The 27,421-nt window shown below is 40.7% G+C and overlaps 1 protein-coding gene across 1 annotated transcript; it reads right to left on the reverse strand.

The window, feature by feature from the left end:
• On the reverse strand, nt 1-27,421 carry Tbx18 (T-box transcription factor 18). The gene is given in 9 exon segments (XM_005073662.4): nt 1-2,888; nt 4,489-4,583; nt 10,333-10,397; nt 12,647-12,814; nt 20,253-20,424; nt 23,221-23,322; nt 25,331-25,535; nt 26,444-26,531; nt 26,533-27,421. Coding segments are annotated over 9 exon segments (1,842 nt in total). The 5' UTR covers nt 26,755-27,421; the 3' UTR covers nt 1-2,163.

The following is a 27,421-nucleotide window of genomic DNA, read 5'->3' on the forward strand; positions in this document are numbered from 1 at the left end:
AAGGTTTAATAATGTACTTTAATATAATTTCTTAAGCACTTCTTAATAAAATACAGATAATTATAATTATCCATGTATATATGTCATTTAGTACAATAATAAAAGGTTAGTCTTTGGAGTGACATGGTGATTGTTATTTACAGCAAAACCTAAAAGAAACAGCATTGGCACAACGTTTCTAAGTTTTACCAAAACAATATTTAAAAATGTCTACTCAGATCATGGTGTCATCTCAAATTACCAACAGCAAAAAGAAAAATGCTCCACTTGGTGTTTTCTCAAGATGGAAAACTATTCTCCTTGAACTATAATAAACACAAAGACTGGACTCAAAGTCTTTTTTTTTTCCTTATCTCTGCCAAGTTAGTAAGACCATGCATAAAACCTTAGCTAGAGCTACCTACTGCAAATATTTCATGCTCCTTTATGCTAATCTTAGATTTTCAAATTGTTACTAATTTGATGACCTCCTTATAGAATCCATGGTGAAATTTGTCAGTATGTATAAACAGAGACAAATCTAGGATGTGTTCTGTCTAAACATAACATTCCCCTAAATATGCAACAGTGATCCTGTTCAGTAAAGAAGTAAACTGGGATAGAGACTCCTTCCCCACCCAGATTAGGGACACCTTAGAGCGAGCCTATGGATAAACAAAAGGAAAGCATTTGATACACACGAGATGTAAGGAGCAGCTGGGCAGACACATCACGTTAGTTTCTCAACACAAGGAACTGTGTACCATCCTGCATGCTTCACTTTTTTCTGTTCATGTCATGATCTACTATCAAAGTTCCTTATTTTGAACTTGTCATGTGTTCATTTTAGGCACTTTTAAAAGTCAATCCTGTTTTCATTGCTTCTCTTCCAAAGTTAAAATGCTATTGAGGTTAAAAGTTTTATAACTCACTTATCATAATGAGTATCTTCCTCCTTGGTCCTCCTTGGAGGCCTTTCTAGTAATGGACTTTGGCCTTTGACTACAACTGCAAGACAGATTGCTGGAGATAACCCTCTGAAATTCCTTGCAGCATTAGCACCATAAAGGCAAGACCTGTCTGCTTTGGAAAATAGTCAGACAGGGAGATAAGGCTAGGGAGGGGAACTGTTCAATTTGTAGGAGTTATGAGACATAAATAAGTGGCAGAAATGCCTTTTCTCTTCTCATAGACCAGGGGTCAGGCAGCTCGAAGATGGAGAATGATCCTAAATCTTAAAAACTAGCCACACAGAGGCCTAGGGAGTAGATGACACTATTCCTCTAATTAAAAATAAATAAATAAATAGACATTACTTTCTAAGACAAAAGAATCCTAGGTGGACTTACTTTCTTTTTTGCAACTTCTCATACCATGCAATCCAACCCCTTCCCTAGTGAAAACTGGAATTTAAAAATGTTTGCATGACATTTTTAATGGCCTTCTTGATAAACTAAATGAAATGGGAAACAATTTTAAAATAGTAAAGATATATTTTTTAAAGGTAAGTAAGATTTTCTGTCCAATAGGAAGTAAAAAGTCACAAGGGTCTCCTCCACCTTCCTTCAGAAAATAAACATCAAACTATGGATTTTTAGGCTCAAGGTCTGCAGTAAATAAGAATAAGCAGGAATGAAAAGCTAAGCCTTTATTGTTGCAGGTATCTCAGAAATACACTAATAATTAACTGGCATTTGCACTGGCAAGTCTCACATCATGTCCAAGAATAACAGAAATCAATGCTACGAACACTCAAATACAAGCTTCTCAGAGCACTCTTCTGATAGATGAAATTACAAATCTTTGGTTAGGTATGTGTCAGACTGCAGTAATGGACCCCATCACTTTGCATGGGAGCATTACAAAAGTCTTTGGTTAGTATCATTACCAATATTCAAGTGTATCATTTTGCTTTTACAGTCTGGTTATTCTGGATAAACACAGTCTATGTAGTCAATATTCTGCTACACTGGATAAACATGGCAGTTAGAAGCCTTCAGTATACTACATGCTGTGAATATATAGCATACACACATGCCATAGATAGTTACAGTCTTGCCCGGAGAAACTAAAAATCCTCAGTGAGCCTTCATTTTCTACTATATGTACATTTTTTCCACGTGGCCTTCTTCAAAAATAAGGAAGATCCATTCGATTCAAAGGTAGTTTAACTTAAAGGCTTCGTCAGACCATATGTGCAGACACTTGAGAAGATGACAGAGTTAAGCTTCCTAGGGTCCTGGAGTCAAAGAAACTCTGCTGGCCCCCGCTGCTAAGCAGGTGCACTCCTTCCACAGGAGGCAACATCTGCCGATCAGTCATGGTTCCACTTGGTGAGGACCCCAAGAAACTTCCTTGGGAAGAAACAATTTTCTCAGGACTGGCAGCCAGTTTGGGGGAAGTGGAGAAGTTATATCCATACAAGGCACAGGGACTATGTAACCGGAAAGTATTGTAGGAACCCTGGTGGGTCTGGTTAGCAGCAAAGGCATTGCTGGATGGCGATGGCATGATGTACTGGAGTTGAGGGGACATTCCTGAAATCTGCATGGACAGGCTGGTCTGTGGGCAGCTGAAGGTGTCCCCATCAGTGCCACCCATGGACATGTTCACAGACGGGCTGCTGCTCACACCCACATAGGAGGGAGTCCTGGGTGGAGCAAAGGTCTCACTGCCCTGGTTGGTGAGCCTGTTGTAGGTCTCTGCCAAGGATGTGCTGTAGCGGTTGAGGGCGAGGCCCGAACGGGCACAGGCAGAGTAGTCAGCAGGAGCCAGACTACACAGCTGGCTGGTGTTCGGCCCCAGATGGAAGGCAGGAGAGGAGCAGGAGGAGCCAGACAACAGGTGAGGGTGTGCGGCAGGAACACCATTCCCGGTACCTTGGAGGAGAGTGGAAGAACTTGTGTTCCCTATAAAAGAAGTTGCAGTGTAAAGCATGATTCCAATTGCCATCTTTCCCTTTCAATTTGGAAAGCGTGTGAAACGTGAAGCTTGTCTCAAGAGGGGGAAATTGCAAAGGTGAGAGGTGGCTAAGCTTTCAATCAATTCATTTCATCGAACTCAGAGTAACTTAAACATAACTTTTTTCTCAATATTTTTAAACCAAGGACCGGTAAGAGAGATCCAAGGGTAATGGTAATTACAGCCAAACCCAATAACTTAAGTTCAAGCCCTGGGACCCCATGGCGGAAGGAGAAAATGAACTCCCAAAAGTTCTCCGATCTCCACACATGTGCTATCACACACGCACGCACGCACGCACGCACGCACGCACACGCGCTCACACACACGCACACACACAAATTAATTAAATAAATCTGATGAAGTTTTAGAGGAAAGTTTTTAGAACAAATTATCTTTCCAGGTAATGATGAAGTTTTGTGATTCATGTTCTTCTCAATTTGCTTTCTTGGAATTTTCTTGTTTGTAAAAATAAACACTACAAAGTCCAAAGTTGCCAGAAATTTTATAAAATTAAATTTCATCTCATTTTGCCCCTTGCTCCAACAGTAAAATAAACTGTTCTTTTCTACTTATGATATTTCCTTTCTCTCCACAGTTTTCTCTGGATCAATACACTTCCTTACAGAAGTTTCTGGAAGGAAAGCACAGAAGGGGTCCAGGATGCCATACCTCATGTGCATCTGTAGCATCTTACTGTGCATCAATGACTGTACCACTCAGGTTTCTGCTATGCTATCACTTTGCCCCTCAACACTCTTAACTCCAGCTAGAAAGCAGGTTGGGAATAGCATGCAACACAGAGCAAAGGTCTAAAAAATTAACATACTACGACACTCAAAGAGGGTGGTTTAATCTTGCAACCAATCAGTAGCAACTCCCTTCTCTTGGTTGCCAACTTCCCTCTCTGGATTTGCTAGTAGACTTAAGAAGAATGGAGAATCCCAAAGGGCTGAATAGGCTGTAAAACCTTCATTATTCTAACAACAGTAGTCCATGGCACTCCCTTTAAATAATCCAAAAACCCAAAACCTGAGTATGTAAAATTCTCAGTGGGAGTTGGCAGGATCCTGATAAAAATCTGCCTGACCTGAACGGCTGTCTCCTGAGCAGACTGGAGCAAAGATGGCACCCTTCTCTAAGGAGATACAAGTCGAGGGCTTGTGAGAAATGAGCTCAAAATGGTTTGATCTCATCACAGACCCAATAAGAAAGCCTACTAAGAGGCAATAGGTGAATATGAGGAACAGACATGGGCAGCTGGGCAATTCCTTGTAGAGTACACCTGGCTGCAGAGCTCAACATCCCATGTCTCGATGAGAGTTGCCAAGAAGAGGTAAGCATTGTGAAATAAACAGCTAAGACATGTAACATCTAACCTCTAACTCCACAGGACATCATCTTTCCTGATCTCCTGTCATGTAGAAAAGGAATGGGTCCTGGAGTCGGAGGATGTTGATGACAAAGTCAACATCATGGGTGTAAGTAAAGTATGCATCTCTTACACCTCAGCCTTTTCTGCATGCATGACCCAGGAGACTGAATTACCTTGCTTTGGAATTCCAGGTATATCTTCAAAAGTTAGAGTCCGCAGTGATGGCCTCCAGAATGCATATGACTCCACCAGGGCTTCCAATCCCATTCTACATGGAAAGGTCAGGACAAACAGAGTCGAGTTATGAGAAGTTGGAGTTTTCACTAGTACTAAGCATTTGAATAAACAGCATGGTATTGGCAATGCCCTACACATTCTACACTTGGTGGCAGGTTAGGTGATTGCCATGGCCAAGAAGAAATGCTTTGCACAAGGATGTAGGAAGAAAATGGGAACCTACCAAGATGTCTGCTGACATTCTTAGGACCCTAAGCTAACACATGGGTCTGGGGAATCTGAGTCCATCCTGGCTATTGTGAGACCAAGGCTCTGTAGTACCCTGAAGCCTCTTTCCCTGTCATTTTTGTCTGCCCTATGATGAAAGAGACAGTTACAAAGACTCTTTATGTTAAGTTCTCTTTTCTAAGGGACATTTCTGCCCATCATTTACTACATCAGTAGCTAGCTCAGAGGAAGAACCGGTCAAAGAAAACCGACTTCTGCTCTGGGGCCGTCCCCACTATTAACCAGGCTAGGCCAGGAGGGGGCAGCACTGACCTCCCGCTCAACTTTGCACAGTCTGCGGAAGGAAGGAGGTGCTCTTGAGAGCCACAGTTAGTAGCAACATTGTAAGCTATTATACAACCAAGTTGTAAAGTGGCGACTTGGTTGCAGACTATAACTCATCTGTATATTTTAAAACAAAATCAACGACTCTAAATGCAAACATAAATAACTTCCTACCACAAGCAATTCAGTCTTCCTTCCCTCTTAAATGTGTTGGCTAAAAAATACAATTTGGCGTCTGGGGTTGAGTCTTTCCCTCAATTAGCCATTCCCAAACAGCCTGGGACCTCACTACCCATCTTCAACAACTTCAACTCTAAGAAATTTGTTAGAAAGATAACATGGTCTGGGTCAGGGTGCATCTCAGTAATTTACCACTTATCTCGTGTCTTAGTCAGGCTTTCTATTGATGTAACAAAATACCATGACAAAAAAAAAAAACAAGGTGGGGAGGAAAGGGTTTATTTGCTTTATACTTCAACATTGCTCTTCATCACTCAAGGAAGTCACAACAGGAACTCAAACAGGGCAGGATCCTGGAGGCAGGAGCTGATGCAGAGACCATGGAGGGATGCTGCTTACTGGCTTGCTTCCCATGGCTTGCTCAGCCTGCTTTCTTATAGAACCCAGGACCTCCAGCCCAATGAAGACACCACATACCATGGGCTGGGCCCTTCCCTCATTGATCACTAATGGAGAAAATGCCTTACAGCTGGATCTCATGGAGGCATTTCCTCAGCTGAGGCTCCTTCCTCTCTGATGACTCTAGCTTGTCAAGTTGACCCCCAAAACCATCCAGTGCACCCAGCATGCACAAAGCCTTGGGGCCATCCTCAGCACTACAGAAACAGAAAACTGTCTTCTGGTAAAATACTAACTACCTGGACATTTCTTACAACTGTTGTATTTCTTTCTATTTTCAACCTCCTGCTAGTCATATGACCTCGCCAACACAGTGAAAGCTCCTCAAAGAGCAGGAACGATGTATACAGGAAAAATATCTCACAATGCCATCATGAGTTCACATGGAGACCTTACTAATTTCTTCAGTCTCAGAGGAGGCATCACCAGCCCATACAGATGCTAGACAATCTGCCACAGGGATTGTTTCTCCTGGGCTATGTGGGTTGGAAGAATGGAGTCTGACCTCTGACATAATCATGAGTCACAGAAAAGATTGCTTTGGGTAAAAATACTAGCCCGGAATCACAAGAACCAGTGACTGCAAGTCACTCTAACTCACTGGACTTCTGCTTCCTGAGAAGTGAAGACTGAACTATGAAGAACTGAAGCCCTATTATATCCTGGATAATTCATTTCATTCTAACTGGTTTTTATTTTACTTTACTTTTTGTAAATCAGACACCAAACCTGTGGCCAAACTACAAGTCAAATCCCGGAGGTCATACAAGTCAATAATATTTTCTGTATAGTAAAATATATATCCCTTTCTGTGCAGTTTGTGGGCCTGGTCTGTCTCAATACGGGGTTAGCTGTGGGTTGTATTTAATACTGAACTAATGAACGTTGGGTATTGCTTTGATGGTCTCTCTGTATTTAGCTTAAGCCAATACTAAATCTTTACCAGTTTCAAAAGAATAGATTTTTTTGTTAAAGAATACTAGTATGCACCTTTATTTAACAACAAATTTCCTACTTTACATTTGCACACAGGTTAACTCTGATAAAGGTAGTTTGGGATAGTAAGAATACCAATGTAATTATAAAACAGTTTTACTAAAACCAGAAATTTATGGACTAAATAGATGTGTTTTTGCTGCTTTATTTGTTTTAGCAATGTAAACTGGATTATGTTTCAAATCTACAAATCAAATTCGGAGGGGCAAGTTACTGAACACAGCAAACACATAGCCCTGTGTTTATAGTGATGGCTTGGAGGGGACACATCTACTACAAGCATTCTGATTGGGAGCTATTGATACGTTGCCCGAGGCTGCTACTTCACACTGCCGATTCCACAAAGGATTTCAGATATTTTGCAGGAAACAGTTATAAAATATTTATTAGTTGAATCTGGACTTTTGTTAAAAAGCCTTCATTTTCTCCAGTAATGGAGACTTTTCCCATCTAGTTAAAGGAAAGATGAAAGGCCCCTCCTGCAGGAGAGTAGCCAAGGCGATAATTTATACAAGGTGCCTTCGAGCAACCGCCACATTTACCAGCGCCCTCATTTATGCTATCAAATGGCTGAGTTTATTTAGTAAAATGGTAATGTTTTTCCTGAAGTATTTAAGAGAAGAAATTTTTGTACCTTCCTGAGTAAAACCTTTTATAGGGTCAAACCTAAGGCCTAGCTGTGGAATGGAGCTCTTCTCAGCACATAAATTCACTCTCACATAGCAAATGCCTGCAGGAGGGCTTCAAGGGCCGAAGCTACTGATTCCTGTAAAATAGGCTGCAGAGCCATGAGTAGCCAAAGGAGGACACTTTTTAATTAAACAGAATTGTTTTTAGTAAAACCACTTTATAAAACTTAAGCAATCCCATGCCTGTGTTTATTTTGTGTCCTGATCAACTTGTTTATTTCAAGTATGAGGAAAATTAAAAATAGAATTTTGCTTGAAAAAGCAGTAAAATTGCACAGCAGACCCAGGAAAAATAAGGGAATATTGTGGGCATTTTTCATAGACTTTCCTGTATTAACATATTTAAAAATTATGTTCCTCTATGCCTTCAAAGCCACTGTACCTTCAACGAAGCCTCACATGGAACACAGGTTCTTTTTAATTTTTTTAAGGAAAAGAATTCATAATTTTGAACTATTTAAATTGACAGAATTTTTCACACTGTTAAGGTCTTTTTTATATAGAGCAATGTTTCATGAGAAAAGATGGAAACTTTATTTCATTAACCAGAAAGCTCTAGAGTAGTGGTTTTCAACCTTCCTAATACTACCACTCTTTAATACAGTACCCCATGTTGTGGTGACCCCAACCATAAAATTATTTTCATTGCTGCTTCATAACTGTAACTTTGCTACTGTTATGAATCGTAATGTAAACATCTGTGTTTTTCTGTGGTCTTAAGCAAACCCTGTAAAAGGGTCATTTGACCCTCAAAGGGCTTCTGACCCACAAGTTGAGAACCACTGCTTTATACAGACACAACACATTTTGCCTGTAACAAGACAATCACTTGGAGCCAACTAAGAATTTTGAATTTTAACAAAATTCAGAGTGTTAAAATATAATTCATTACTTCTGTGTGTTGATTTATAACATTACAGGTTTTATTAGAATCAAAAGAAATAATGCAAAACTCCATTTGATACCCAGGCTATATATTTCCTTCCAAACAGCTAAAAGGGAAGGGAATCCTTGTCAAACCTAGTTTGTGGCCTTCAAACTGAACAACAGACTTCGTGGTTTACTTCACCCATAACACTGAGTATTTTTAATGGCACAATTTAAATAACCAAATCTTTCTTTATGTTGGCATATCTAGAATTCCTCCTCAAAATTTATCCTATGATAAATCCATCATCTAGCTTCTTATAGAGGCTTCACTTGCTATTGTTTTTTGTCCAAAATTTGCTTTAAGACTATTCATAAGCCATTGTCTCACAAGCGAACTTCTCTCCAGTGTCAGCAGCAGCTAGATTTTTCCCAGACTAAACAGCAACTTGAGAATGGTTTCTGGTATACACTCTCAAAACCTGGGTAGGACCCTCCTATAGGAGTCTTAATACAGTGTTTTTCTGCTTAAGGAAAAAAAACTAAAGCCAATGCAAGGTTCTAAAATGTTGCTCTGATGTAACCTAAGTTCACAAGAAGGGTTCATCCAAGCATTTCCCAAAGCAGAAAAAGAGGCACCGCACAGATTCCTTCTGCCACTGCACTCATGATTTTAGGACTACTGAACTATGGTTTTCACTCAGTTTTCAAAAACATCCCTGCAAAACAAGATAACCAGAAGCATAAACACACAGCCTCTAGGCACAACGTTTCATCACACTGAAACATATCCAAGGAGACATAAAGCAATTTCATTGCAGGGGATGAATGTGTTAATGCTTGCAAACTGTCTCATAGAGTGAAGCACTTCAAACAATTCTCTCCTATTGATCAGTCTTGTTGATCCTAACACTAACTGGAAGGTCACCCTACTCTTACTGACTCTCAGTTGCCTTTTAGTACTTTAACCGTGTGCTGTTTGGATAATGCCACTGTAAATGAGGATGACACCAAGTCTCTTTAGTAACTGAGCACATTTTGAGACCTGTCTGTCACCTATCTTGTCCACCTGGACTGCTAAAAACACTAGAAAAGCTAGACTATTATCTGATTGCTTTTCCTTCTAAATTTTCAAGTGAAATTATTTTTTGATAATTGAGGGGTTTCAGTTCATGTAGACAAGCCTAGTCAATACCAATTTCAAAACATATCAGAATGATTTGGGGAGTGAAGTAATAAAGTTCAAATGCCTCTTGTTATAAAAAGGTATTTAGAAGTATGCATACCAAAGTCTTACCAGAAAGGACATTTAGAGAATGTTCCTCTATTATCACCCTCTATGACTAGCAGTATTTTAGAAAATGTAACACTGAACTGCACTGGATTAGAGTCACATCAATAAATTTAGAAACTTACAGCAAACACACCAGATGATCTATTCCTTGATAAAAGTAATAGAGTGGAATTAATTGGTTTCATTATCCCACTTAGTGCAACACCATACAACACAATACAGAAAAAAATAAACAAGTGTGTGGTTGTCAGTAGAGCCAAGACAAATTTGGAAACTGAAGAGGATCAGGTCTCTTGGCAATGTGAAATGGTTTCATATTCCAGTTGAAAATCTGAGTTAATAAGAGACTTTCATGCTTTTCATACAGAATCAATAGACAGTGGATCATCATTAAGAACATTCTAAAACAAAAGAAAAGGCAGAAAGGACAATTTGTCAGACTATGAAGGCCCATGGGTCATAAGAGTAGGGTTCTCCAGAAATAACATGAACTCTACATGCCAAGAGCTAGCATCTTCATCCCAGTCTCATGCATTAAAGTCCATTTTAGGGCAGGACACATGACTACACTCTATACCTGAGTTGCCTCCAAGACACACTAGTGTTTACCGACTTAAATTCTCATCAGAGGTGATTCCAACCCTATGTTTACTAAGTTAAACTTTAAGTTCATGATGGAAAAAGTCATATTAAAACTTTAAATTTATTTACTATAACAACCAGGAGATTTCTCTAGGACTTGCCTGTTTCTCCCGGAGTCTCGGAAACCTTTGGCAAATGGATTCCTGTCTATCTTAAGGCGAGTAATCTATAGAGTAGAGAAGAAATTACATTAAATCTTACATAAACATCACAGGGCATTATTTAAAAGCTGATAATTGTAGAACTACCACCAATCCAAAAATGAACAGACAGAGCGTTCTTTTGTGTTCCTCTCTCATATGTTTTAATTCTCTGGCAGTGAAGGTAAAAGATTTCAGAAGTCATCTAGAACAGTCACCTACTCTTCACTCATTTTCCATCTTAAAATGCAGAGAAAGCTTATTTTGTTTTGAATATGCCTGCAGAAGGAACCTGAATAGCCTCCTGCCTCTTTGTCCTATTTGACCATCCTCTCAGACTGAAGTTACTCCCTTTGACTCTTGGATATGGTTTAACCCCGATTATCTTGTAGAGCTGGGAATCACGGATCACCCAGTAGCCTACATTTAGTGACAAACTACAAGCTTGTTTCCCTTATTCATAATAGGGAGTCTCCATGCTCCCTTTATTGTCACAGCGTTTTTCTTTGTCTCTCCCTCACCCTTTGGTTTATTCTTTTATGTTTTATCTGTACAGTACTAACTGATCACCAAACTATAATGAATATCCAAACAGAGGTACCTATGACTTAAATTTTCTAACAGAATGAAATCATATTAAGGTGGCAGAAATAAATGCCAATTTAAAAATACTTAACTTTAACTAGTTTCAAGTTGTTGACTCAAAACTGGCTTCTTGTCCACTAAGATCTCAAAGTTTAGAAGAAAAGAATGCCATCTCCATTAATTTTGGTTTGGACTCATGCCATCCCTAACTTGACATTTTAAGTAACACTCTTCTGTTTCTTGGTAGATCTGAGGAATGCTGAGCCCATTCCTTGTATTTTGCTCTCTAATTTCCTGGTCTTAATGAAATCTATGAACACGTTTGTGATTACATTAACCTGCTAAGAATGAGACTGGCTAGATAGCATCGTGGAGATGGAAGACCTCCCTGGAGTCTCCGTTGCTGGCCTGTGCATGGCCTCAGCCCCATCAGCACAGAATACTTCAGACACACAAGTTCCATAAGATATTGTCTTGGCATATGGACATAACTACATTATAAAGGATGTTATGAAAGTTTGCTAATTAATTTATCACAAATGCCATTCTATCACTGAAGAGAATTCTATTAAAGCTCAACTCTGTTCAATTAAGTTATATTTAAATAATGTTAAATAAATTAAATATTTCAGATGTTAGTTATAAGAGTATAGATTTATACAATAGCACCTTTCTAAACAAAAATGTAGCTCTATTATATCATTATTTTTAATATTAATATTATCAATTTATTCAGCATAAGCAATGTATGCTATACTGAGTTTTGTGCAAATACCAAGCACCTCACTTGATTATTATAGCAACTTATATGCAGTTATTACCCCAGTTTTATGTTTTCTTATAAAGCAATATTTTAAGTTACATACAATGGTCAAGGAATCCAGGCTATAGAAATCACATTGATATTAACCAGAAGAGTCTTTATCAATTTCCTAAATTCTTAAAAATGATAGTCGTAAAAAATCAAAAACTGAATGTGGTAGCATTGTCCATTTCCATTGCAATTTGTTGACTCCTAACTGATTTGTTGGTATGCTTGGCATCACAATGTGCCAAGAGAGAGAGAGAGAGAGAGAGAGAGAGAGAGAGAGAGAGAGAGAGAGAGAGAGAGAGAGAGAGAGAGTGCATTAGACAACCAATAAGAGGACTTGACAGTCACACTCTTGATGCATGTAAAACAACCTTAAAGAAACACAATCATTTGCCAATATAGAAAAGAAACATTCCACTTCTCAAATTATTTAAACCATTATAAAAGCATCACTTCAAAATTGCCAATCTCTCAGACTATAATGCATATCAGTGCCCTGTACAGTAGTTTAAATTATGGCTAAATGAAAAGCCCTTTAAAATATACAAAAAGAATATATAGGAAAAAATCCTCCTACTCAATATTTTCTTATAATTCATGGGCTGTAAGTATTAAAACCACATCTCATGCTCTAAGATACAACTAGATTTTAATAATTTATATGTAAAACTACACTGCTAATCGCAAGACATATGATTGGTTTAAGTCATCACTAGAGTAGACTGCTTGATAATTTATGGAATAGGAGTTGTCACTGTGTGCACACATGTATACACTGTGAATGTTGTGTATAGAAAATGTTTTTATGGTAATTTATGACATTTGGAAATAGCAATATGGAAGGCAGGAGTCTAGCAAGATGACTGCTGAAAGCAATACCTGCTGATTCTGATAGGCGGTGACAGTGGTGAAGACGGTTTCTGGGAAGGAGAAAGCCTTCACTCCCTCCCCAGATGGAACAGGCTTGATGGGGGAAAGATCGTCCCCACAGTCTTTACGGATGACATGCACGCGTGGTTGGTATTTGTGCATAGAATGAAGAATAATCTAGATCAAAGAAAGAAAACCACATTAAACAGGAACCATTCCCAATTTGAGGGCATGAACAAATATGTAACATGGGAAGTAAATTCTTGCAGAAAAGTTGCATTTCTGAAGACGCAGGAAGTTAATTTAACAAAATATAGCAAAGCTGAAAGAAAGGCTAGGAAGACATCTACAATGTTTACATAAAAATACAAATCACTTTAATGCAGCCCTTACTGTAGCCGTGTGAAGTCAACATCAAATTTTTATTACTTAAAATACAAAAATATATTCATAAATATTTTATTTGTAAATTAGACCAGAGTCAACACCAATGAAACTAAAAATGAGATTGAAATGATAATATACATTGCACCAAATCCATCTCCTAAAGGGTACACAAAGATTTTCAAACTCCAAGGGAATTTGATCCTTCATCGGTGATAGTGCACACACACTGAGGGCACCCACCGTCTCCTGTTTTGTTCTGCAAAATCTCTATTTTGTCGGGAAGAGTAGAATGCCCATGCTCCCATTCAAATCTCGGACTGGAGAATGGAGGCCCCACCCTGCCCTTAGTCTCTCATGTGGTCTCCACAATGCCACTCAGATTTGCTCTAATTGCTCCATATTCACAAAAGCTTTTCATATAACAAATGTGTATTACATAATATGTGGCAGTAGAACTGTAAGTCACTTATATGAGTAGATTAGTAGTGACCAAAGGAAATTTACAACATGAGATGTGGTGTCACCAAGTTGTTGCTAATGCTGCTTAAGCAAATTTCAGCCATATAATAAAATTGCTTTTTAATCTCTTTTCTTCTGTTTTTCTGAGACAGCTGTCCTGGAACTCACTTTGTAGACCAGACTGGTCTTGAATTCAAAGATCTACCTGCCTCTGCCTCCCAAGTTCTGGGATTAAAGGTATGCATCACCACTTCCAGATTTGTTTTTAGTCTTAAAATGATAAAACGGTACCTAATTGTTTAGACATATTTTATGGCTTAATAAAAGAGTACAGTTGGCTCATACAGAGATATGAACAGTGATCACCTCTGATGATGGCATCACAGGAAGGTGTGTGTGTGTGTGTGTGTGTGTGTGTGTACTTGAGTGTGCATATATATGCCTTTTATGTTTTAATACTTTCATGAACAGCAGGTTTTTTTACTTGTTTCTTGGGGTCCATATTGAGATATTCATAAGTTACTTTAGCTAACAAGTGTGCAACTTTTCTGAACTCTAACCTTTAAATTCAAAGTTTTGTTGCTATGAATCTAGAAGGAAAATACCTAAACAAAAGTCATGGGAAACATGACGTGTTTCATGTGGTTCTGAATGTAGGCAGTTTTATAAGTCCCCTTCAGGGCCTGTGGTCATCTCAAACATAAACAGCCACATACTCAGAGAATGTGACTGTTGTCAAGAGCACGCCTTTGCTCTTGGAATAGCCAACACTGCAGTCAGCAGCTCTGTTTTTGTTTTTTCCTTAAGGTTTTCTTTGTGCCAATGGCAGACACACTTGGGAAGGAGATCTAAAGATCTTACCAGCCAGGCATGCCTTTGAGGGAGGCAGTATGAATATTAGAACATGCAAAAGGGGGAAGCAATCCTCATGGGGGTGGGCACACAGGCAGCAATCCATCTGCTGCCTCTTTCTAGGACTATGAGCAGAAATTGAATGAACTATTAGTAGATTTCACACAAAAAATTAAATAAATAAAATTATAAAATACAGTAGTAGACAGTGTGCTGCCTGTACCAGATATAAGTACTATTTTTTTCAAAAGGTTTTGTTGGCTGTGAGTAGGTTTGCACACAGCCATCCTATGAAAAGTGTGTCTTGATGTGAGCCAGAATAAAAGTTTGGAAAATACAAAAATGAAACTTTACTAAGAGTCGAACCATCATCATAGCCTAGCAAACAGATTTTCAGTAGATGAGGAATGCCTTTTGCTAATCTCCTTATTACTATTATTATGCCCACTAAAGCTGTTTTTAACAGATATCAAAATTTAAGCTTCTATTCTTAAAGTAGTTTATATCCTTTCAGAGTTTTATTTTGTTTTGCTTTGTTTTTCCTTTGCTAGGGGAAGGGGAAGCTGCGTTCTATTCCCTCACTCCAGGTAGAAGCATAGCTGTTTAATATTTAAGGTTCTACATGACATTTCCAAATCTCAACTTTTTTAATGGAAAGTTCTACAGTTTCTAGAGACTTCCAAGTGCTCACAGCTTCCTAGGCCCAGAGCCAGTTTTTTTCCCTCCCTGTCTACATGCCTTCCTTATGAATTTACACTACGTGGGCAGGCACAACCCCTAGGCCAGGTCCAATAAAGGGAATACAAGGATGGTTTTGAACCTGCGGATGCAGCTTGTGTCTCAGTCCTCACCTGCATACCTAACTGCCATGGTCCCTATGACGTATTATTGTAACCACACACTCTTTTAAACATTAACATAAAATAGCAAACAACCACTTCTAAAGAAATAACTTCAATGTCAGTCAACCTTAAACTCCTCTGTTTAACTAACTTTCTCTTTAGAAGACTGTCTTGCAACAGATTATCTTTGAGGGTTGAAACGTTTGAAGGAGAACTCTTCTTCCTCCCCAAGCTAAGAATCAAAATGTCAGTGGCTCACATATGGCGGCATCTAGAAACTCCAAGAGAGAATCGCCATCTTATTAGAAGAGATTTCCAGAGCAGAAAAACAAAGAAAACCAAAGACATAAAATTTCCACACAAATAAGCAAAAAATTGCACAGCCAACTTCAGAGTGTTGGGACTAAGTGACTTGGCGTGGAGGTGACAAAAGTGTCTGTTTGCAGGCTTGTCTTATGAGGACCTTGCTCTCTGGCCACCTGAGCTTCCATCTCGGGGCCCCACAGGGTGGAAAGAGAGAACTGACCCTTGCAAGGTGTACCCTGACCTCTAGACTTGTGCAATGGCATGCAGGCACGCATAGCTCCAATAAATAAACATAATAAACTGTCCCATTTATAATAATAGTAAATCAACAACATTTTGCTTACTTAGTGAGATATGTAGGACCACTGGCCTTCTTAAGAAGAGACCATAATTATAATTCGAATAATCATATCTTATGTGCACTTTCTATACTGTCTGTTCTATTTAGACAGGATTTGGGCTGGGGACTAACTATAATATTTGAAAAGGAATGCAGACCTATATCCACAGACACAGAGTGTGTTCCCATTCATAGGCTTATACACGCTCTTCTGCTTTAAAGACTGGATTTAAGGAGTATGGATGTGGCTCAGTAGTAAAGCACTTGCCCTGGGCTTAACCGCTAACACTACCAGTTAATTAATCAATCATAAAGCAGACTTACATCAACAGAAGCATACTTATTTATCTGGCAAGTACTTGATGTCTGACAGATAGTGGAATTTGTTGATAACTAAAATTTTTCCAGGTGACAAACTCTAAAGATTTTATTAGGTTTGTACCTGTTTGATTGAAATCCCTAGGAGGCCTGCCCTTTTCTGAAGGGAAAAGAAAACGAGTAGATCTTGGAGGCTGGGGGCTAGCTAGGAGGAGAGGAGGGAGGGAAAATTGTGGCCAGGATGTAATATACGAGAGAAGAATAAATTTCAAAAGAAAGGTTGGCTAGACCTAGCAAAGGACCTAAAAAGACCAGATTAACACCACCACTACCACCCCCACTTCCTGCACGGGTTATAATACCAGCTATGCCTCACTCTAAGCAGAGCTGAAACTTTATCAGTCAATCCCAGACAAAGTAGACTTTTTCCTTTTTGTTCTTACGGAATAGTGTTCCTGGCCCTCCTGAAATATACTTCCAAGTTTGCCAGCTTCCTTGGGTCTCTAATTCCAATATGACCCGTGAGGAAACAAGGCCTCAGAGAGTAGAACTGACTTGCCCAGGATCCCTGATATGGTGTCCTCAAACATCCCAGCTTCCTTCCACATGGGAGAGGTCGGATACCTCTCCTGCACCATCCTGCTTCCCAGTCTGGTTTTTCAAGGAGAAACAAGAAGAGTGACAGGGCCCACTGCCAAAGCATCGGCACTACAGGTTTGATGGTGCTACAGTTTAAGGGGCAACGTCAAATGTCTTCTCCTTTTCAGAGAGATGCTCATGGAAATGCTTTCCTCCAGAGGGCAGATTGCAGGAAAACAAGGAAGCATGCATGTAGTGAGAAACTGTCACCCAAGTATATGAACCCCCGGCACAAGAGCAGTCCAAAAACCAGCCTGGGTGTGTACCAAACCTGGCAGAGAGCTGGCTAGAATCCCAAGGATCAAATCAGGCCTACAAAGTTACCACAACATTCAAGGATTAGCTGTGGCTCTGAGGGATACTGCCACTCTGAGTCCTCCTTTTCTGAACCAGGTCTGGTATTTGGGAGATGGAAAAGTTACTTTGGGGAAAACACATTATCTCATGTGGTCGCAAATCTAGTCACTGCCTTCAAGACTTTGATTCGGTCAATCACCTCATGCTAACTTAGTAAAACTCCCAGGGCCACAGAGTTCACCCATCACAAAACTGCATACATGTACACCATTAGTACAGTATAATGGGGAGGGGGGATGCGGGACTGAGAGATTAAAATGTAGGTAGGAAAGGAATTTAGGAAATTAACTATGGTGCTTACAGTTTTATTAGAGGTGAAAATGACTTCCTTTAGAATTGGTGGGAAGATGGAAAGCAAAAGGCTAAGAGGACAAATGTCCTTGAGGGTCTGCAAAGGTCCCACCATGACAGTACCGCCTTCTGAGACCGAGTCACAGATGGCAGCAGAACTACCAGCACATCCCAATCTCTAATCTGCTTCCACTGGGCCATCAAATGCAGGGCTCACAGCAGAGGACTTCCGGTGTCCCTCCCAAGTTTTGGGGATGAGCTGGGGTGAGCTCTATAAACAGACAGGACAGCAATCTGGAGGCTCCCTTCTCATTCTTTCTAGGCAAGAAACTCACGAAGCCAGTCTCTGCCTTCAGTGTCCTCGGTCACATGTAACACATCCGTGAAATGAATAGCATGAAAGAGTACCTCGCCCTACAAGCACTAGCGTTCACAAAGCAATGCCCTCACCTGTCAATTTCACCCCGTTCCCCCACCACAGTGCTCCCTGTGCACATTCTTTATATCTCTTGATTAAACTTAGTACATCCCGTCACAACCATAAGAGAAAATTTTCACCAGCAGACAGAACATTTCTTTAATTTTGACTGTTCTTTGCTGCTTTTGTAAAGTTTCCTGATAGTGAGATTCTTTATTTAGGTCCAAGTAATTGAACTTCAATTTGGAACTATTCTTTTATGTTTTAAACAAACACTGTGTGGTGGCTAATTTTATCTGTTAGCTTGGCGAGGACACAATATCCTTATTTTTGGCCCAACAGCACCAAAAGATACTGCTGTGAAAGTATGGCTTAGAGATAAACAGTCAGTAGACTCTGGAAAGCAGATTAGTCTCTGCAGAAGTGAGTGGCCATCATCCAATCAGTTGAAGGCCCTAAGAGAAAACAGAGTAAAGTCCCTGGAAGATGGCAATATTCTGAAGACAGACTACCTCCAGAAATAAGTCATAACTTCAACTCTTCCTAGGTCTCCAAAACACAGACCTGGTCGACTCTTCCTAGGTCTCCAAAACACGGACCTGGTCAACTCTTCCTAGGTCTCCAAAACACAGACCTGGTCGACTCTTCCTAGGTCTCCAAAACACAGACCTGGTCAACTCTTCCTAGGTCTCCAAAACACAGACCTGGTCAACTCTTCCACAACTGCATGAGTCAATAATCATATTTATTCTGTTTCTCTCTCTCCCCTCTCTTTTTGTACTCTCTGCTACCTGTCTCTTTCTTCTCTCTGTCTCCTTTCTGTCACATACACATGTGTAACTGTAGGTGGAAGTTTCTGTCCTGCCTGCAGCTCCCAAGAATCCCATATTCACACAGTTGTAAAGGAATATTCCATATGTAGCTATTTTCTCTGTATGTACAGTTGTACTTCACACACACATAGATATTTTCTGGAGAATGTTCTTCTAGATAAAAGCTGTTAAAACTGCAAATCTAAAATCATAGTTAGGTTTCTAAGTCTATATATAAAACTCGATATATTACATACCACATATAAAGCCAGTACTCTGAACTAAAAGAATTAGAACTGCAAGAGAAATATATTGGTTTGAATTCTTTATCAGAATATGGTCTGAGGTACAATTATCTCTTTAAAAACATATTCTTAACTACAGAGTTCAGAAAGTGTAACATACTTTAGGTTTTGAAAGCAAGCAACACCAAATAGAACTTTGTCTAAATTTCCTACTAAAAAGCAGAATAGTCCCCTCAGATGGGTATGCTAACAGTAATTTGGTGCTAACAGTAGTTCAGTCAGACAGAGGAACCTGGTAATTTTTTCGACACTGAAACCAAGTGAACAGTACTTGTTACAACTTGATTATGGGATTGTAAAAATAAAAAGAAGGAATGTGAAGTCATATAGAAAATACACAAAGAAATGAAATGTCTTCTTTCTCTGATTCTGACTTAAATCATAAAGGTGACCACTGAAGCACTGTCGTGGGAAATCTTACTAGTTGCGCATTAACATGTAGACACCGCATTTGTCACAGGAAAGTTAGTACTCCAAGATTCTTATCTGGACACCTTCAAACGACAGCACAAGCACTGTATCAGTGCTGACTACAGTTTGCAGTTTTAAGTGACTTATTTCTGAATAAGTTAGGCATCTCCCTTGTTTGGAAAATGAGGAAGCTGGTAAAGGCATTTCAATTCTTCTTAATCAAAACTCTACTAACAGACACCTAACAGAAACACTAGCTTTGAACAGAAATAAGCAGTACCCAGAGTTAGTGAGCCATTAAAACAATAATGTAGGATCCTGCCTAAAGTCAGCAAGCTGTTAACAATGTGACTGCCTTTCTGGAACAGCTGGACTGGTCCCACATATCAGGTTTCAGCAGTTTTAGGAGGAAAGGGAATTATAATATACTTCAACACATTAGATGTCATTACAAAACAATTGGGAACTTGCAGATGGAGCCCACAAACAACGTAAGCCAGGGTCATTACCGCCCTGAGCCTCTATTGGGAAAAGAGCTGGACACAGAGAAGATACAATAAATCATTCCTGTTACCAAACTTCCAAGCACATTTCAAGTATAATAATTAGCACATCATGGGATTTCACATAACTGTTTTGACTTAAAAAAAAAGTCTCTGTCTTGGGTCCCTTCATTCCAATACAAAGCCAGTATCTGGTTTAAAGCTATTGGATGCTTTATGGGATACTTCAGCTATAGACAGGGTCTCTGGTACAAATATAACCTTGGTTTGGCATATACTGACCAAACAGAGAGGGGCATTGCGATCTTAGCATAGTTTAGCCAGGCACTGGGTGATGTGGCCTGCTGGTTCTTGCCTGGGGGGCTGTCTACTCACATGGCCTTGGTCATCCAGCTCGTTGTTAGTAAGCTTCAGCTTGTCGAAGCTGACCACTTGTCGCATCCAAGTCTCCCCAGAGGCAGGTGAGTCTGGGTGAATGTACACCCTGGGTGGCACAGGGGAGTCAGCATTGCCTGCCACCATCCATTTAGAGCTGTGGTAAACATACCTACAAGGCAAAGACAAAACTGTCAAACTGTGGACGGACTACCCAGTTCTTGAAATTACCAACTAAGACCAAACATGCACGCTTTTCTCAACATAAACTTATTTTTATACACACCCAAAAGAAGCCTTTAAATATTTTTAAGATAGTACTGTGGGGCCTATGGATAATACAGAGTAAACATCATATTGATGGCTTAGTGAAAATGTACAGGCTGTCTCTCCCATAAACACCAAGTATCTTGACTCTAATGCATTACACTTACCGCAGATATAACTTATATTCTGATATTTCACTGTCTTATTTTAAAGGTTTCTACTTCCTGAAAGGTCACTCCCCTTTTGGCTCCCTACAGCCTGGTGGAACAAACAGTGGAGAGGTAAAAGGAAACTGTCACATTGTTTTTGGGGGGGAAAAGTTAATCATTTTAACATTTAGGATCGTTTTTTCCCGATTCTTTAATGCTGTAAGTAGAGGAAAAACAGTTCAGGCTAACTTAATTTTTGGAGGAATTGTAAGATATAGGCTATCATTAATGTTCCATGCTTCTCTTTCTTGCCCATTCTAAGAAAATTACTTCAGTTAGCAAATACTAGTTTCCAACCACCAATATTCAACACACAAAGCATACTCAATTAGTGCAGCCAATTAACGTTATTTTCATGGTGAAGAACCACAATAGCTTATTTTGTTTTTTTTTAAATATACACAAATAAATTGACTTGGCAAGAAAAACATTTAAATAGTAAAACTCCAGGAATAGATAAAAATCTTAAAATTTAGCTGAATATCTGTCAATGTGAATTTAAAAACAAGAAAGTAGCGTATCAGTGAAATGAGGAAGTGAGATTACACACTTAGATACATTGCCTCCTGCTCATGTGTTAAGACACTGAACACAATTTACAGTGATAATGTTCAGGTAATGTCAGGAATATCTATGTCGCAAAAACACATCTTTTTAAACAGCGTGGAACGTTTCCCTACATCTATCTTTGGTGAAGCTCTTTGTCTCAACTATGGTTACACATTTCAGTGAGATGAATTTTAAGTTCAATGTCCCTTGCAGATTTTAAGTGCTTTCCTGGAAGCAAAATATGTAAGTGCAGCATTTAAATTAATTTTTAAATCCTCCCTTTAATTGGTATGGTTTTAATAAATAAATTCCTATGAGCTTTTGTGACTATTCATTTTTCATAAGGGTTTTAACTTAGAGCAAATATCTTTCTTTGACAGAGAATAAGTCAAAAAATAATTTCTGATACAAATGAAAAAAGTTGGAAAATAAAATAGAAACCTTAGAGATGCATGGGGAAAAACTGCACTCCAGATAAGACTTGGGTTTCTACCAAAATAAATAAAAATGTTCTATCAAAACCTTGAAAACTTATGTGTATTAAATAGTTCAAATACAACACCCTCTAAGAGAATAAATTGTACATATAGACATTGCTCAGAAAGCAGTCTAAATACCAAAGCTAAATGTATCTTAGGGAGCAATAGAAGAAAGCAAATGTGTTTCTCACAGTTTGATCTATTAAGATCTAAATTTTCATGGCTTCCTGTGAGAGTAAATATGAATTGTATAAAATAAAGAATCTAAAGTATATGGGGGAAAACTGGAGGAAGAAACAGAATAGAAACTTGAAAAAGAAAAGAGGCATTTAGAAACTCACTAAGAATTACATTATCTACCTCAACACAAAACTCAAATTAGAATATGGGTTTTAAATCACATATATTTAATGAATATTTAGTGAATTTAGTATATTCTACTTTCTGCTAGTCAGTAGATAATGTGAGCAAAACTTCTCATGAGTTTATTTAATTAGAATAATACAACTTAAATAGAAAACACAAATAAAACTATTATATTACACAATTTTGGTATATATGCTCATATACAAATTTAAATCTGAGTATTTTTTGGTATCAAAAATTTGTTTTGTCAAAACAAGCACCCATTTTTTAAAAAATGATAGAAACTCAATTATTTCATTTAGACTGATACTAAATGAGAAAGAAAATTTCAAACAGAGATCCATCTCCTGCTTTCCCAAACTCTTCAAACTTCCTTTTAAACAGATTCACATTTCAAACTCTTCCAATAAGGGAATAGCATTGCCACTGAAAATCACTAATTAGTTTTCTAGCCTATGTAAAAACAAAGACAGTTTGAAACCAAAGAACTGATTATTTTTTTGGAGTTTACTTGATGCACAGACAAATGTATTCTGTTTCAAAATCCAAGTGTTATAGAAAATTTTAAAGAATTGTCAATTAACAACCTAAAAACAAGTCAGGGATAGCAATGTATTACAAGTTTAGAGAATGATTTAAATGTCACAATGAATTATGAGATTTTATTTTTCTAACTTGTAAACTCTTTTTCAAACTGAAAGTCAAAGATACATATGATTTTTATATAACAAGAAAATTAATGTAAGATCAAAAATATAACTTCACTATAATGTGTATCTGCAAATTTTGCATTAAACAATTCCTGTGAAAATCCTAACCCAAGTGCTAACCAACGTTAAAGGTATATTTTACTTAACAATGCCCAACATGATCCTGTTCACAGTCTCAAAGACTAAAGACATCTCTTCAACTACTAAAAGCAAAACAAACACTGAGTTTCCACATATGCTAGGGGAAAAGCACCATTTGAGCTTCTAGAATCCATGGGAGTTAGGCGGTGAATCTGGAAATTCTATGGTCTTTGGGGATGGCTGGCGTGGATGAGGCAGGCAGTAGCCACAGAGTCCTGGGATTGTGCAGGCTCTGCGGTCATCGTACCTGTATCTCTTGTTGTCCACTGGCACAATATCCATGGCAATGTAATACTGCTGATGAGGATCTAACCCAGAGATCTTCACTCGCATTGCTGGAAACATGCGCCTGTTTGTAAAGGAAAGGAGGAAGAAATGGGGTTGGGTTTTGCTTTGCTTGTGATTAAGACTAGAAACTGAATAAAGCCAGGAATCCTCCTGTAATTTCCATTTTAATGTAGACAAATTTATCACATTCACTTAGATAACATAACTCTGGGTGTCGGGGCATAGGCTACATCAAAACTACAACCTTAAAAATGTGATTTGTTGCACCATGTGTACATGTTTTGTGTTTATTGAAACACCGGTGTTTTCTTAAAAGTGAACAGATTTTACACCAAAGAAACTTAGCTTTTGAAGCAAAATAAACAAATCTATTTATCTAACTACAAATACTGAAATACATCATTGATAGAAATTTCAAATTTCTGAAAGTGATAAAATATATTATAATGTGAAATTTAAAAGGAGGTTATAAAAAACCCGCAAGGAGCCAATGTGCCATGCTATAACCAAACAATATGTTCTTTATTGAGACAGGACTTCCTGTCTGCAGCCTGGTAAGGTAAAGTGCAAAAGGCGCTCTAAGTTTGAAAGGTATAGTAAAACTTCTTTATTGGAAGCAGAAACTAAACACAACATATATTTACGAATTTCCTTCCCCTGCTGTAACCCAAAAATGTTTTCTTTTCTAACCACAATTATTGTTAATTAAGGCAAACAAAAATTCCATTTTCTTTTGACTTCCCAGATATGTGTATCAAAGGAGATGCTGAAGTAAACGCACATAATCCCTTTTTAAAAGGGGCCACAGAGGCAAGGGATACAGCATGGCATTACTGTGTATTAAAAACAACATAAGTTTCGCCCTTAAAAAAAAAAAGACTTTCTTCTAATGATTTATGTCCAGGACCCTCCAAGTAATCTCATTTTTGTTAATTTAACCTTCTAACACAAATGTATCTACCACTTTCTTTTTTTTTTTCTACAACACTATTAAAGACCACTGCCAGACAAAGGAAAGTCTATGATTATTAACTAACATGAGAGTGAGCAGTTTAATACGCTGGCTGTTTTAGTGTTCTTTCAGTGCACCTGTAAGATAAAGAGGAAAGGTCTTTAACTACATCCTTTATAAGACAACTGTTGCTTTGTGTTGCTGAAGACCGCATTTGGATCATTAATAAAAACTCCCCGAGAATGCAAAAGGTAGCATATGGATTCAATAAAATATGTTTTTGTAATTTCTAATAAGTTTGGATACTTTTATGCTACCCAGGTTTTTACCATGTGCACTCCCTGAAAGAGTTGTGTGTGCTTTTAAAGACCCTTTAAAAGGAACATATTATTCTTAAGTTTCACGACTCCAAATGCGCTAAATGAGCCGAAAACTTGAAAGCGCAAATTTCTCTCATTGACCTCAATCAAATTATCATGATGTGGCCAGCAAGTCCATTTATTTGACTAACGAACGATACACAAATCACATACCCTAAAAAGTAGCTTCCTTCCAAACGTTTCTGTAGTCAGAAAACTTAAGGTGATGAGGTGGATTGCGTGTGCGGTGCGTGTGCGTTGTTATAATACTGACAATTCTTACAGCAATACATGATTAAACATGACCATGGCTACCTAATATCAGAATAGCACAATACAGCATGAACTTATGGTCTAGAACCAACAGGGAAGTTTTGAATCAAAAAGAAAAATCAGAGTATGCAAAAGAAATTAAGAATTAAAAATAACTAAAGCGGGAGGGGTCACTATATTACCTAGTTCTGGAGGGATATCTAGAGCCTTAAATGCAGACTGGGGTACACACGACCTCGGATAGCCAGCCCCGCACTCCCTTACTCAGAGCATGGACAGCTAAGGCTGTAACACTCTTATTGACAAATCTCCCCGACTTTTAGCAAGATTGGGCCCAGTTCATCCACAGTGCTCCGGTAAAGAAGGCAATCAAGGTTCCAAAAAGCGCCTACTGCCCCGGGCCCTTTTGGATCGGTCACAGCTATGGCCAGGAGAGGGACAGGATGAAGCCAGAATCCCGGAGACCCCGGGGAGCTCAAGCTTACCTGCCGGCTTTCGTGATGATCATCTCCGTGCCTATTTCGTGAAAGCGCTTCCAGAGCTCTGCTCCTTGCAGATCCACCCTCGGGGCCTGCAGCGCCGGCAGCGGGGTCCCTGTTCGGGCTAGGCCGGGTACTGGAGACCCCTTTGGGGAACCTCTCGGAGACGCCAGCGGGGAGGCGCCCTGCAGGAAACCATCCTCACAGCTGCCTGGACAGTAGAGGGCATAGACGGGGAAGCAGTGAGGCCGAGAACTGGCCTTGGGGACCATCTCAAGGCCTTGCCCTAGGACAGCGGCCCGCAGTCCTGCCGCGGGGCTTTCGGAGCTACCTAGAGGCCTGCGGGGTCCCACTGAGTCCCCATCTCTGAAAACCAGGGCCTTGTCCTCCCCATGCTCCTGGCCTGTACGTGGCCCCAACACACACACACACACACACACACACACACACACACACACACACACACACACACACACACACTACTGGGTCTGACACCCGTCGTCCCTGAGCTCACAGTCCCAGGACACAAGACCCTGCCACCACCGCCGCGAGCAGCCTGGGGCCTCCCCTCACCCGGGGTGCCTCGCAGAGCCCTGCCCGCGGCACCTTCTGGAAACATCTCCAGACCCGGCTCCCTGCAACCCTCCCAGCTGCTGGCCTTCCAGGCCCCAGGGCGCAGCGGCTGGAAGAGGGTGAAAAGCCAGCCCTGGGGCTCCGTGAGCCCCGGCAGAGAAGCTCTCGGCATCACCGGGCGAGAGCGTGGGCGAGCTCGCCCCAGCCTCCCGGGCTGGCACACACGGCTTCGGGGCGTCCGTTCCGGCGTCCGTACTTCAGCCCCCGCCCTCCCCGCACGCGCCCTGGGGCTCCTAAAACTTTGCGAGGCGAAAAGCAGCACTCAGAGCTGGAACCCCGAGCGCAGAGGCGACGGCGGCGGTAGCCCGCTGGGCCCGGCTGGGATCCCCGGTCGGACGGTGCGTGAGGCCGACAGGTCAGCGCCTGACACCCGGGGCTCAGCGACAGAGGCCGGGGAGGACCCCCGCACTAGCACAGCCTCAGGTTCGCGGGACCCGGGCGGGGACGCGCCGGGAAGCCGCTGGGACGGTAAGGGGGCCGACTCACCCGCCGCTCCGCGGGAGCCACAGCTCCGCTCCACGTCCGCGCAGCTCCGCGCCGTCCCGGACGCCGCCCCGGCTGGCAGCGGCGGGGGGAGCTGCGTCTTCGTCGGCCTCTGAGCAGCCCTGATCGCCCACGCCACCGCCACGGCTGCAGCCAGCGTCGTCCGGCGCCCCGGCCGCCTCTTCCGTGGTTAGCTTTCTCCGCTTCTTCTGAAGCTGTTGCTGCTTCTCGGCGCCGATCAGCGCCTCCACCGAGAAGGCGTGAGCCTTGAGGCTTAGCATGCTGCAGGGCGAGCCCCTCCGCTTCTCCGCCATCCCCGCCGCCCCGCGCCCGCCCTCCCCTCTCTCATATACCCGCGGCCCGGGAGCAGGCACGCGCTCGCCTGCCCGGCCCCACCGAACGCTCCGCAGCTCCCTGCGCCTCCCGAGATCTGCTCCCTTCCCCGCGGCCAGCAAAAAACAAAACACAAAAAATTTGCCGTTTCCTCTTTCTCTCTGGCGTTGGGATCCGAGGAAGCAGGAACGCAGCAGCCAAGCTTCCTTTCCCTTACTCTCTGCCTAGAGCTCACTGATGCACTTTCTTTACTCCCAACCCCTCCACCTCCTCCTACTGCTCCAAGATCTGCCTCGACTGATGCGCCAGAGAGGACTAACACGGGTAAAAAAACACTCTGCGGACACAAATTAGGGATTGTAATTGAAATTTGTTGCCTTGATCTGTCAGCACTTCCAGGCAGGAGAGCGGTGGGAAGAACTTGCTCATTAGTGTCAATAAAGCGGCGGGGGCGGAGCCTACAAAGCTGTCCATCACCGAGACAGCTCACCAATCAGGAGGCGCTGACTCCGCTCAGCCCGCGCCCACTTCCTTACAAGGTCGGAAAATCTCGGACGGAGAAGCGCCGCCATCTGGCTCGGGTGTGCCAGCCTCCCGAAAGCCAACAGCTCTTTCGCTGACGCCCACCAACCCAGTCCAGACCCCGAC

Source organism: Mesocricetus auratus, unplaced genomic scaffold (genome assembly GCF_017639785.1).
Source record: "Mesocricetus auratus isolate SY011 unplaced genomic scaffold, BCM_Maur_2.0 Super-Scaffold_100691, whole genome shotgun sequence".
Taxonomy (NCBI): Eukaryota; Metazoa; Chordata; class Mammalia; order Rodentia; family Cricetidae; genus Mesocricetus; species Mesocricetus auratus.